The 14022-nt window shown below is 47.1% G+C and overlaps 1 protein-coding gene across 2 annotated transcripts in view; it reads left to right on the plus strand.

Moving 5' to 3' along the window:
- The window catches only part of ESRRB (estrogen related receptor beta), a 134539-nt gene that overhangs the window by 101014 nt on the left and 19503 nt on the right, over nucleotides 1-14022 (plus strand). For both annotated transcript variants that reach the window (XM_042047224.1, XM_042047223.1), the window contains exon 3: nucleotides 90-206. In XM_042047224.1, coding sequence (XP_041903158.1) covers nucleotides 90-206 — 117 coding nt within the window. The remainder of the gene's footprint in view (nucleotides 1-89; nucleotides 207-14022) is intronic.

The raw sequence follows: 14022 nt of genomic DNA on the forward strand, positions 1-14022 counted from the left end.
GTGGTGGGAATATCTGGGCACTACAGCCTGTCCCTGGATCCTTGGGGAGAACGTGATTCCTGGGTGACCATCTCTGTGTTTGATTACAGGGAATATTGAATACAGCTGCCCAGCCACCAATGAGTGTGAGATCACGAAACGGAGGCGCAAGTCCTGTCAGGCCTGTCGCTTCATGAAATGCCTCAAAGTGGGGATGCTAAAAGAAGGTAAGACAGAGTCAGAATGAGAATTTTTCTCTGTCCCAACAGTGCCTGGGATTTCAGACCTTGCAGAATCTCCCAGGATAACTCTATGCTTGCCCTCTTTGTGTTTCTGAATGTATCTTTCTACAGGCTTTGTAAAAGAGTCAAAATGGGCAGTGACCAAGAGGGCAGTCCAGAGAGGAGAGTGGTTCTAGTCAGTGCTCTCATGCTCAGATATTATTTCTAGTACTTTATTACTACTTTAGTACTTATTATTTCTAGTATTTGACAAATAACTGGAAACTGGTGGTGCCAGACTCTTTCCTTTCCCGAAGGAACCCTGGGCTGGAGGGTGTTGCTCTTCTTGTCCCCAAATAATTTTCCAGTGTTTCCTCCAAGGAGGAAAGGCTCTTTTGTGATCATGACTGGGTCAGCTGCTCTTCGCAAGGGAAGGATGGAGTTAATGCAGAGCTGTGGCAACATGTGCAATGAAGGTCTGCCTGTATTACCACTCAGGAGACTTTCTGAAGATGGTTGGTAGCACAGGTTTGTCTGGGAGCAGTGGGTCCCCTGCCCTGCACACTCAGCCTGTGTTTTGCTCAGCCTATTGATCTGTTCAGCGCTCTTTGAGCAGTGTTCAGCTTCTCTCCTGTGCTGTTTTTCCTCCCACACCCCCCTTTTCAATCCTTGTCCATTCAAGAGGAACCACAGGGAATTCAGTGGCAATTAAACACATTCTTATGGATTGACTTTAAAGGTTTGTTTCCCTTGGGTCCCTCTGGGAAAGGCAGTGAGGGGAGGAGGGGAAGGAAGGAGAAGCATTGCACATAACCCTCTGCATCGTTAGGCCGGCAGAGCGAGGTCCTCTCAGCTTAACCACAAGAAACAGCCGCTGGCTGTGGTTATGCACAAGTCCTGTATGTTGGAGCCAAGGTGCCAGCATACAACCTTTTTCCAGGTCATCACATCACAGCAGCTGGTGATAAATTGTACAATCTTACTTGAGTGTGTATTGCTTCTCACTAGAGCTCTCTCATTTCTTGAGAGGCAGGTTGGTGGCAGCCAGTGTTGTTAAGAATGTAGATTAGACATTAAACCCGTTTTGTTCTTTGATGGATGTGTAGTTTCTGTGGTTAAATATTTTCCTTCTAGAGCACACCAGTTACAAGGGGAGGAGATGCTGGCTTCTGTAGTTTGGCCCTTCCTGACCTGGGTGTAGCGGTGGTAGACTCGGAGGATTTTGATCTCCTACTGGGAGGGAGGCACCTACTTTGTAGTTAGAGTCCCTGGAAACCTGCTTCTCTTCATGCGGTAGTTCAGGGAGGGCATGTATCCCCTTACCCACTAAAGCCAATATACACTGGTGACACTGGCTTTAGTGGGAGTGCACGTTGTTAATGCACTGTAGCCTATTCATATGAATCCCATAAAACAACCTTAAAAGCTTGTAGTGGCTCCAGTCATTCTGCAGAGCAGCAGCATAGGTTCAGGCTTGCTGGCTGCTGGTGTCTCTGCTGCCCTGCATCTGAGCATTGAGCCTCTTGGAGCTGGCAGCTGGGAGAACAGAGTCACAGGAGCCAGTGCTGGTGTGCTGTGTGGTCAGGGCATTTCTGCTTCCAGTTCTGGGAGTTCAGCACTGTTCAGAGCAGGGTCCTGTAAAGGGTTTTATGTTTTAGACTCCAAGTTCTGTGAAAAGAGTTAACTCCTTCCAGACCAGAATTAGGTTGGAAAGCGGTGTAAATTCACTCACACCGTGCTGTGCCTGAATTCCTGAAGCCTGTGGGATACTACTCATGGCAAACTGAAAGTTAACTCTTATGGCTGCTTTTGTGCTGAAGTGTATTTAGTTATTCATATAGGGATTGATCAGGCGTCATTAAAGTCACTGGGGAAGGGTGGCTTGCTATTGATATTAGTCTATCTGTGATCCTGCCCATAATATTTAGAGCTGTGGAATATACAGCATAAAGATTTATTGATAGCAGTGGGATACAAGAGTGGGATATCAAGACGAGCAGAGGAGACTACCCTAGCAATCTGCAAATAGAGCTCCTGTGTCCTAACGCAGAGTGGTCAAGTGATGTTGGGCAGGCATGTTTTTTTCTCTTGCTCAGTATCCCAAGCTGAGAAACAAGGATCATACTGCTTTGCTTTGCAAAAGAATTGTGAGGACCGATTAGTTAACATTATGTGAAGTTTGGTGGAAGCACAAAGTATTAGTATACAGAATTCAATCAATACACATCTTTAAAAGCCAAATCCAAGAAGGGAGAAAAATGGTGTTACACTGTTTGGTCTCCACAGAGCCAAGAGTTTCTAGAAAGAATAAATCCATAATTGTTTGACTTGCTCAAAATGCAGAATTGACAAGGGATTTCAGATTAGAAAAGGTTCATTGGTCTTTTCCATCTCTGATCTGTCATCCTATTAGCTCATCCATCCCTTTTCTCTGCCAAGGCACAAGTGTTCCCAAATGTACCATTCTAGTAGTTTAACTGTTTTTAAAAATCCCTGCTGTTTTGGTTTCCCCAGAGAGCCTATTCTGCAGTCTCCAAACTCTCATTAGGACAAGATGTCTCTTGATATTTGGGCTATGATTATTTTTCCTTTTAATAGATCCACTTCCTACTTTGCCTTGGTGTACCTCTCTCTTCATTCCTGGGTTCATGCATGACAGAAGGTTGCTAAGCCATATTCTTTGTTCTGTTTGATTATCAAAAGTTTGGAGAAAAGCAGTCTTTTGGTTAAAGGCAAGATCTAGAAATCACTTCTTCTCTTCACAGTTTTCTCCTTGATATCCTTGGGCAAGCCACTGGGCTTGTAACTTAGTGGGGATGTTTCTGGGTAAAGAAACTATCCTTTTGCTCAAGAAGAATATGATATTCCATTAGTAACTAATTAAGGAGTTTATGATTTCTTCTCATTTTCCTGGTTGTTGTTGCCACACATGATGTACATGCCACCTGCTGCCTGCTGTGCATGTGGCATGAGCTTGCTCTTCAAGCAAAAGGCATCAGTACTCAGGGATGGCAAAGACAAATAACCATGACTTCAAGGTCTGCTTTACACTTGAAATGCTCAACTTGGTGCTGCAGGAGAGACTTGGACCCTTCCCTTGGGGCTGCGTGTAAGGGTCACCAGACATCTCTCCTCCCTACATAGGCTGCAGGTAGGCAAAAAGCTGTGAAAGTAGCCCTTTAAGATCCAGGGAGACTGGCCCTAACATAGATGTGCAGGTTATTCAGGCAGTGCCGAGTGAATGAGGATCAGGGCAGTAAGAGAGCCAAAGGAGCAATCAATAGGTGTCTCAGATATCCAGGCCACTTTCTTTAAGAGAGCTCTGATCAATGTATTGCAACAAGGGAACTGCATGGACACCAGAGCTTTGCTGTCTCAGGTTCTCCTGGCGTGATGCTGCAGGGCAGGCAAGACTCACTGGGGAAAGTGGCAAGCAGAAAGCTCTGCCCACGGAGCCCAACTGGCTCAGATGTCTGAAGTGTTGGCCTGTCTGTCTGCCTGTCTCTCACTTTCCCCTTCCATCTGGAGTGTGCCCCCAGGGAGCAGTAATTAGCCCTAGCAGGTTCAGGTAGGAACCTGCTGAATCTGAAGTCCAGCATTCCAGCAGACTCCAGTCCCAGTGTTCGTGTAGAGAGGCACTGTCCCCAGAAAATCTGTTCTCTGCTGCTCTTTCCCTTGCTGAACTTCCAGCCTGCAGGCAGTGAATATAGGCATCTTCATAGCTTTGTCCAGCAGAATTGCACGCCCCTCTGCTCTGCAAAAATCAGGGAAGCCTGAGCAACCTGTGATACTGCTCACCCCGAATGGAGAAGATGATACCTGCATACATGTCTGGTGTGGGGGAATGGCCAGTGAAGGAAAGCGTGCCCTGCAACTTGCAGCTGAGAGGCATTGTTCAGAGCTGGGAATCCTGCACCCCTTTGCCTCCCTTTGCTCCCATCACTGTCTGTCTTGTGCCTACAATGACTAAGTGTAGTTCTTTAACTCCGGGCTCTACAGAGTAGATCTAGATCTTCCTGGCTTTCTGGAATGAGAGACAGAGAAATTTCTAAGTAGTTTGGCAGGTCTCTTTTAAAAACTCAGTATACCTTGACAATTTTAGGAAGAATATACCCTTGCCATTCATGCTCTAGCCACCCATAACCTTTCTGTTCTACAGCAATTTGTTTGTCTTCAAGAGGCAGATGTAATTTGAGATGACACATGGCTTGTGTATGTGGGCTCAGAGGTTTCATTCAGGACATTGGTTGGCTGGTTAAACATGACCTCACCACTTTGCCCTCCACACCTCTGCTGCCTCTCTGAAGTCACAGTCCTATGTGTCACCTTGCAGAGTGTCAAGGACAGTGGTGTTCATCCTCCTCTGTTGTCAGTTTGGTGGGTTGACCTTGGCTGTCCACTGGGTGCCCAGCAAGTTGCTCTCTCACTCTCCATACTCAGCAGGAGAGAGGGAGAAAATATGTTGAAAAACCTTGTGGGTTGAGATAGCAACAGGGAAATCATTCAGTAATTACTGTCATGGGCAAAACTTGACTTGGGGAAAATTAATTTAATTTATTGTCAGTTAATGAGAGAGTAAAATATTGAGAAAGAAAAACAAAACCAAGACCACTTTCCTCCCATTTCTGTTTCTTTTGAAGCTCAACTCACTCGTGACATTTACCTTCAGCACCTTGAGGAACACAGGTGAATCGAGCCTGGGGGTTTGTGGTCAGTGTATAACGCTTCATCTCTGCTGCTCTTCTCTCCTCACACTGTTCTCCCACTCCAGTGTGGGGCCCCTCACACAGGATACAGCATTTCATGAACTTCTTCAATATAAGTCCTTCCTACGGACTCCAGTGTGGGTCCTTTCCATGGGGTACAGTCCAGGGACAAACTGCTCCAGTGTAGGTCCCCCACAGGCCACAGTTCCTGCCAGAAACCTGCTCCTGCATGGGCTCCTCGCCTTGGGCTGCAGCTCCTACCAGGAGCTTGCTGCAGCACAGACTTCACAAGCTGTAACTTCCTCAGGGCATGTTCACCTGCTCTAGTGTGGGTTCCTGCATGCCTGCAGGGTGGATATCTGCACTACCGGAGTCCTCTATGAGCTGCAGGAGGGCAGCTTGTTTCACCATGGTCTTCACCATGGACTGCAAGGAAATATCCTCCAGAACCTGGGGCACCTGCTCTTCTCTGACCTTGGTATCTGTAGGGCTGATTTTCCTGTATTTTCTCATGCCTCTCTCTCCGCTGCTTTTACCCTTTCTTGAATGTTTTATCACAGAGGCACCACCAGCATTGCTGATGGGCTGAGCTTTGGGCAGTGGTGGGTCCATTTTGGAGTTGTCTGGAGTGGACATAGGGGCAGTTATTGGTGTCTTCTCACAAAAGCCACCCCTGCAGTCTCCTGCTACCAAAACCTTGTCACATAAATGCAGTACAGCGCCTGAAAGCTGTTCTGAGATCATCGGAAGAGGGATGGAGATAGCAGGTGAGGTGCAATGAAACATCAAGGCCTCTCATTACAGAACTCATCTTTGGCTGGAAATGGCAGACAGGCAAGTGGAGGAGAGGCAATATCAGATATACCAAACCATACCATACCAAATAGAACAGACTGGCTGTTGTCTCGGTATTTGGTCCTTTACTGCTGTGGAAGCCCTGCAGAACTTCTTCTTCAAAGGATTGTGTTGTTTCTGAAGCTGTGTTGTTCCCTGTTCTGTGCTGGCACATCTGTAGAGACCCAAATGGAGCATAAATAGTTCCAAAAAGGAAGCAAAGCTAGGTCACTAAATGCTTTTCATGAAGTGCATGCACATGCAATTGTGTCACATCACAGCAGAAAACCACGCAGAAAAGAAAATGTCTGTAAAAAAAATCTGATCCAGGTATTGAAATGTCATTGATATTCCACCAGCCTTTGAGTCTTGTTTTTCTTCTCAATAGAAGTAATGTATATTATGTTGCTGAAGTTCTGTTGTCTTCTGCTCCCTGCCAGTGCTGAGACTTGTCTCCTCAGAGTCCTGCTCATGACTGAGTCCTAAGTGCAACTTCCTGAGATGTATGAGTGGCTTCTGCCCAGTTTCTTGCAGACATCACTGGTTGGCTTCCAAGAAAGAGGGCAAAGACTGAAAGGACCCTGGGCATGTGTCCTATGATAGACCAGGTATACCTTATTTCAGAAGGTAGAAGATAGGAGTTCCCAGGAGTACATGCACTGCATGTGCTAAAAGCAGGAGTGGGGATTCCTGGGATAGGAAACCTGCCCTGTATGAGGTGTTTTACCCCACTCTGAATGTCTTTGAAGGTAAGATGTCCTCAGGGGAATCACCCTTGTGTGGTGAGGGTGAGGTCTACAAATGCAAGGAAGGAAGGTAGAAGAACATAGTCTTGATCTGGATGCAGACAAGGGAGGCTTTTTAACAGCAAGAGAGAAGTTAGGCAATTCTGCAGTAAAGACCTGTGATTTATCTTATCTACATGACTCTCTTTCTTCCGAAAACTGTATCCATTTTGCTGTAGTAAGCCCAGGTACAACCATTCCTTTTCCGGGCTTTGCTCCTTTGGTCCTAATGAATTTCAATAAGAAATGCTAGAGAACATATTAAAATTCATCAGGGAACCCAAATTCTTTACTACAAATCTCTCAAGCTCTTGGACTCCTATCTGTCTAATACTATTTCTCATGTAAAGTTTGCTGGAATGTGTGGATACTGACACTGCAGCACCAGGCAATGCAACAGGCAAGAGAAGTCTACAGAAGAGAGCCACAAAGCTTATTGAGCTCATCTTCCTGTTAATTGTTCCCCTTTCCTTCCTCACCCTGGTGTCTTTGGGAATACTGTGCCTCCTAGAAACTTGCAATAACCTGGCAACCCTTGTGTTAGCTAAGTGCCTGCATCTCTGTGAATGCTGGAGGTGATCCCCACTTCCAAGATGGTGAGACTATAATCTCCAAATTTCAGAAGCAGCTATCTCTTAAATCCATCTCCTCTTCAAGACCCTGGCTGATTAGGAAATCCTGTACTCAGTGGAATTGCCCTGGTGTTTATCCCTAACTCTTCAGTTTCACTTACCAGCTGCTGATGTCGTAAATTTTTCACAAGGAATCAAATCTGTCATCCTGGACAGCCTTGGCTGTGTGATGTTGTAAATTTGATGCAGTCATCTAGTATCTGAGCAAGGGATTCCAAGCATTGGTGATTTCAAACCACTTCCACTTATACCTTTGCCTTCATCCTCTACTAAAATCCAGATAACTGAATCAACAGCAGAGCTCCTTTTCAGCAACGTAACCAAATGGAGGGTATTCCTGTCTTCAAGCACAAGAATCTGTCAATGGAGCAAAGTGTTTCCAGCAGCCTCTCCCTCCTGCCCCCATCCCTGCTTCCAGACCATGTGTTCTCAAAAAGATATTTGATTTCAGTGAAAGCTCAGCTGACATCCCTGCAATATGCTTAGGTTCTTGCTTTGTGCTTCCTGGGAAGGATGAGGGCTCCTCCGGGGACCCCGGGTAATTGGGTTAGTGGCCAGCTCATGTCAGGAAATTAAAAGGTAGCCCCGATCAGGTTGCTGCTGTGTGCAGTTTAATGGCTTTGTATTTATAGAGTATTCTGCCTCCAGCCACTGCCAGAAATATCACTATTGGAGGTATCCAAATGAAAAAAGAGAATGAAAAAATGGTTTTTCTTTCTCTAAAATATCCTTGTGCTTAAAAACAGCAGGCAATCCCCCTGTCCTTTGAAACAGGATCCCTAGGAGCAGTGAGTGGCATCTTGATGACTCTATCTTCCACACCCAACTATTTTCCAAGGCATAAATTCAGCATTTGCAATGTGGCTGGAGCTGAGTTGTGACAGAGAGCATGTGCTGCCTCTGGCAGGTTGATGGTAATTCTCCAAAGAGGAGGCTTCCAGCAGATGGACTGTCCACAAAATTGCACATTGGGCTGAGGGCATTTGGTATCTGTTTTCTGGACATAAGAATTGCACATCCAGGACCATCCCTATACTTTCTCCCTTATCTAATAGACTATGAATCTGTTTAATTTGGTTCCTCTCATTCATTTTGAATTTTGTGGTTTGTACCACACCTAACTAGATCTCCATTCTTTCAAACATGAAGTCCAGGCTCCATAGATATACATCTGGGTGGGTTCAGGTTTATAATAAACACTTCATGTATTCTGTCACCAAAACTGTGCCTAGAGCTCTTATAACACATACAGAAAAGAGGAAGCAGATAAAAACTGCAACAACCATCCTGGGATTTTTAGAACCCAGCTGTTGTCCTAGAAGCTTTTAGGCAGTTCTGACAACACAGGTAAGATTCTTCAAGGTAAGCAAGGGATGGGATCGAATATAGGCCCCACTGCTCTACAGCAGTAATTTCAGGCATGTGCCTCTGATAACCTGTGTGCAGCAGTGGCTCAGCTCTGCCAAGATTCTCAGTCCCGTTCCTTGACACACCTTTGAAGACGCTGCCAGCCCTTGACCTGCAGAATATCCTGCGAGGGCCTTTACTTCCTTGTCGCAATGCTAGATTTAGTTTAGCAAGCTGCAGCTTTCCCTGAGAGCTCAGCGGAGCTGCTTAGGGCAGTGTGACCATTATCGCCCTCTCGTAGTCCATTTCGGACGGCTCCGCAGTTTTGCTCTGGCAGCTGTCAGCGCTACAACCAGTGATGGCAAAGGAGGCAGAGAAGGGTCTCCCATGAGGGTTTAAGAAGACTTTTAATCACATCTTGTCCTGGTGACCCTCAGAGGCAGAGAGACCTTGCGATGCTGGCGCAGGGGGTTTTGTCAGGGGCTCAGGGGCGGTACATGGGCGGAGTTGGGGTACAGGAACCGATAGGGAGAGCCCAAGGGAGTGGCCGGGGCTAGGGCAAAGGAAAGGCGGGGGGGGGGGGGAACAATGTGGGATCAGAAAAGCAGTGAGTAAACAGATCACCACACTTCCTGGCACAGCTGTTCCAATTTAAGAATTCAATAAGAGGTGGACAGTATTTCTTAGCATTAGAAAAGCCACTGGTGATGTGAGGACTTGAGGAGATGCTTCAAGGCTTGAGCAGAGCTGCTGTAAGAGGCTGGCCAAAGCAGAGCTTGCTGTGTTGGTGGGTCTAACTCCCCCACCTCTGTGGATCTCTATCACAAGTAGACCTCTCTCCATGTAGTGGTGGGGGCCTCTCCACTCTGTCACATATAAAAAATTGTTGTTCTTGATCTATGCTTATGCTTCTCTACCTGTTCCAACATCTGCTCCACCTAAACACACTGAGACAGAAAACTGGACTAGAGAAAGCATTGGTTTGACCCTGCAGGGTTTCTCTTGGTAGTGAGTGAAGAGAAGCATCTGTCATGATGCCTCCTCAGGTAAGTGTCTGGCCAGTGAGCTGAATGGGGAGGTGCCTTTTTCTCTGTTGCCTGTCAAGGGAGCCCAGATGGACAGAAGGGAGCTATCAAAGTCTAAAGTAAGGTGAGTTAAATCACACCTAGGGCTGCAGGTTCCTCTAGGCAGCAAACATCGCTTTATTTCTGAGTTCCACCTCTTGGAAAGTCAGTGGGGCTGAGGCTTTATCATTTTTTAGGTCCTGTTGTGAACGGCAACCTTGGTCTTTTCCTAGCAGGCATGTGCCTGCATCTGTTCCTTTTGCACAGTGCCTCTCAGCCTGCTGCTGTGCAGGCGTTGTGGCCATGGGTGACATAACCAATAGAGCTGCTGGCCTACTTAAGACTGTTTGGAGGGCTGGGAGGGGAAGCAGTGAAAGGAGAACATTTGCATGGACCATGGACACAGGGTGAATGTGTGGGTGTGGGGCTTACTACAGAGAGTTGTTGCAGAGAGCAAGGTACTTCATTCGCATTTGCTCTTGAAGCCCTTGTTAATTCCTGAGTTTCCAGAGTGACTGGAGGAGCAAAGTGAGAGGGGCTCCGCATGGGAAGAAAGATGTACATTTGAGAGACAGCAGTGGCTAGTGCTGCAGATAGCCCTGCAGAGCTGGCAGCCATGCAGCTGGCATTGGCAGAGGAGAAGCACTGGTTTGCAAGCTGTGTGGGTTTCACCTGGCTCTGTATGCTTTGGACCAACTATCTGGGACATGCTGCTTGTGTTTCTGTGTGAGGAGCTGACACCTTGTGTCACTGCTCCAAGGCATGTGGAAGCCTCTGGGACCAGGTATCATCAGGTATCACAGGGCTAACCTGTCTCTCTGAGTCCAGGGACTCTTCAGTCAGCCCAACAGCAAAGAAACTTTCCTACTTGACTAACATAACCCTGAAAACATAAAAGGTGGAAGAGGCTGCAGCATCCTAATTGAACTGATCTAATCTCTCTGTAAGCTCTTGTAACACAGGAGATGGATTTTCATCTCCAGTGCCCCTCATCCCCAGGATAGTTTCCCACCCTCTCTTTCCAAGTGTAATTTCCAGGCTTGTTCACCTGCACCAGCCTAGGTGCTGGGTTCTTCTGGCTGTGCTGATTTGTGACCCTCAGGTTGCTTTCCTGTATTTCAGGTGAGATGGGTAATCACATCAGTTACCTACCAGAAGACTCTCTAGGGACTGGCCTCTTTTTGCCACAGTGTTTGAGCCTAACAGTATACAGGGATCTTTTCTCATTGCCAAAGTGGAATCTGAGTAACAAAAGAGAGCCTAGTCAGTTTGCAGCCTCTCCATTCCTGTCAGGCAGAGATGCTTTTCCCTACAGTCTTTTCTTTCTCCATCTTGGCAGGCTTGACTTTTATGGTCATCTCTGTTCTCTGTTTCTTTGATAGGCTTCCTCCTGGCTCACTCATCCCATTGCCACATGCTGTTGTCACTCCTGCAGTTCAGAGCAGAAAGGAAGAGAGAAATTTTGTAGGAGGCACTTTGGATACAACCCTTCTCCCTTCCTTTCTTCTCTGCTCTTAGCCTATACGTTCCATCTTCCTTGGCCAGTACCAACCCATGTACTTTGGACTGCAGCTCCTGGGGACAGGTGCATCTCTGCTAGCTACAGAGCACCACCCTAGCTCAGACCCTGGGAGAGCAAGCAGGCTGTATTGGTGTGGCAACTGCAGCTCAAGGATTAGGTGGGCAGTGGACACAGGACCTGGCTAGTGTATCAGGGAAGCTCAGCAAAGCAGCCCTTTTGCCACAGCTTCCTTGCCAATGCTTGCCCTTTGGTTGTGTCCTTCTTGGTTTAGACACATATTGTACCATGCAAACCCTGTAGCTTGGCTCCTCCGTTAGCTCTTTTGGCAAGATAGATCTTTCTGTTCCTATCAATCCATGGGCATGTGATAGGACTTGATGGAAAGTGAGGTGAGGCTGGTAATTTGACACGACAGCTGATATTGGGCCTTGACTGCATTTCCCACTGGCCAGGGCTTAGCTTCACAGAGCTTTTAAGAGTATTTTTAGTCCCCAGAAAATAAAAGAGAAACTAAACCTGACTCTGTGTGCTGTCGCCTCTGCATACTCGGCTATTTTTACTTCCGACAGTCTCGGCCTGGGTCCAGCTTTTAAAAAAAGCTGGAATTATTTTACTTCCATTAAGAAAAAAACCCCAAGGCCTGATGTTATCAAGTCGGTAAGGGGACATCTGATCCCAAAGTTGTCAGGCAGACGTCTCTCCAAGGGGCATGTCAGAGAAATGCAGGGAGCTTGAACGATCAGCAGATCAGCTCTCCCACTGCAGAGCCTTGGTGCTGGCACAGACCTCTCTGCAAGAGTGCTTGGAACACGAGTGGCACCCACAGGACACTTAGAAAACTGACATCCCTGCCCCAGGCAGGGCGCTGAGCCGAGAAGTCCTGCACAAGTCCTGATCCTGCCCTCCTCCCTTCAAGGTCAGAGGGGCTTGGGCAGGCAGGGGAGCTGAGAACAAGCTGCAACTCAATCCCTGTGGCGTACACCAGGGTCAGCTCCATAGCAAGGTCAGATGAGGTGCCAGGACTTTTATGCAGGGTCTCTCAAAAGGTAACAAAATTCAATGAACAGCAGCACTTTCTGGCAATACAGGGGAGTGGGAGGAGAGGGGATGTTTCCAGAATAGATAGCCTTCATTTGAAGGAACTGCCAGCAAGATATCAAGGGATGGTGCTTTCCAAACTCTGCCCTATACTGTTGCATCTCACCTCCTTGCTGACAACAAAGCAGGGTCCAGGAGTGCCTGTGGTGGTGACATTTTTGTAGAATGAGTGCCTTCTCTCCTTTGAACTGGCCACTTGTGAGTCATGTGAGAATAGGGTTTGTGCAGGAGCTGGAAGGCAACAGCTTTGTTTTGCTGCTGTCTTGTTATGAGGCTGCAGTACCAATCCTATGCAAGTCTTCGTATGGGCCAGCAGCATCTCATACGTGGCTACTGCACCTTGCAGTTAACGCTCAGGCGGCTGCACATGTGGTGTGAAACCTGCCCTTGCAATTACAGCATATGTGCCATTCAGCTTTGCTCCAGCCCTCTCTCTTTTGTCTCCCTTCTCCTTACACTCTCTCACTTCCATTCATATCCCAGTTTACATCCCCCTCCATTTCTTCTTTGTTTAGTGTTTTCCTTCATGCTGCTTCTCTGAGCTTACCCACCACACCTCCCCACTCCATTTTAATGTCTGTCCTTTAGTGTCCCTCTCAGAGCTGCACTGTAACCAGCCTGCCTGTCTTAAAATCAACCACAGAGGAAATCAAGCAGAGCAGCAGGCATTAACCTGAGTACCTAAATAGCACAGGTACTGATTTTTGGCCATGCCCTTTCCTTCCATCTAGACATGACACATTAGGCTGTCAGATCTTTAAGAACAGGATTTTACCATGATGCTTATGTCTGGAGTGTCACAGTCAGGGACTCGGGGGTTGAAATGCTTTTGTTTACTGTAGTACCTGTGGGTCATTGCACTCAGCAGCTGGAGCTGGGGTGTGCTGGGATGTGGGGCTCAGCCTGTTCACCAGCTCTGTGGCTGGAGCAGTGATGACAGGGTAGAATTGTGGCTCTGCAAGTGCTGATTGAAAACATTTGCCTCAAGGAGTGTCGCACAGGAAGGGGAACAAGAGGAGGACAAACAGTTGTTCAAAATTAACAAGCTGAAGTCCTTGGGCAAACAGACCTCTATCTGCTCAGTGAGGGAAGGAGGGATGGAGGGTAAATCTCTCTGCGTCTTCCTTATCTTTCTTTAATGCACTTAAGTCCCTTGTGTCCTTATAATCTGATTGAGGGTCCCTAATACTGCTGCAACCTGTGCAGCTATCCCTCTGCCAAGCACTGGAGGATGGCATTCTTCTCCTTGGGAGGCTCTTTCCCCCATTTCCTCCCTACTCCTCCTAGTTCCCCCTCCCCGCTGCTTAGCAAACTTCACAGCAAAAGCATCCTGGAGGGCTGTGTGTTGATTTCTGCTGGCCGAGAATGGCATCTCCCTCCCTCCCTCCTTCCCCCTGACTGGTGTGAGGGAATGCACTCACCTATGACCCTTATCTGGGAGGGTCCTGGGAAGATGTGATTCAGTCCTGAAGTCTTGGCAGCCTGTTCTGGATTCCTCTACAATCTTTCAACAGTGTATTCCTGACCCTTTTAATTTTCATACCTGGTTGTTTGGTTTACTGGCAATTCCAGAAATTTGTGTCTCTCCCTTCTCTCCTGGCTTATAGGTAGGTGTCATTCATTCAGCAAAGCATGGAATAAAGGTCTTTTTTTCTTAAGAAACCAGGGCACATTTATTGAGGGAAAGAAATAATGGATGAAAATGAAAATGAAAATTTCCTGCTTCATCCAGGACTTTATTACTGCTGTTTCTCAGGGATCTCCCTAGATAACCTCAGTTTTGGGATTCCCTGGCTGTCCTGTTTGAAATTGCTCTCTGGAGCATGTTTGGGCT

Source organism: Corvus kubaryi, unplaced genomic scaffold (assembly GCF_017639235.1).
Source record: "Corvus kubaryi isolate FWS band 111438036 unplaced genomic scaffold, C.kubaryi_AGA036_p1.0 66, whole genome shotgun sequence".
Taxonomy (NCBI): domain Eukaryota; kingdom Metazoa; phylum Chordata; class Aves; order Passeriformes; family Corvidae; genus Corvus; species Corvus kubaryi.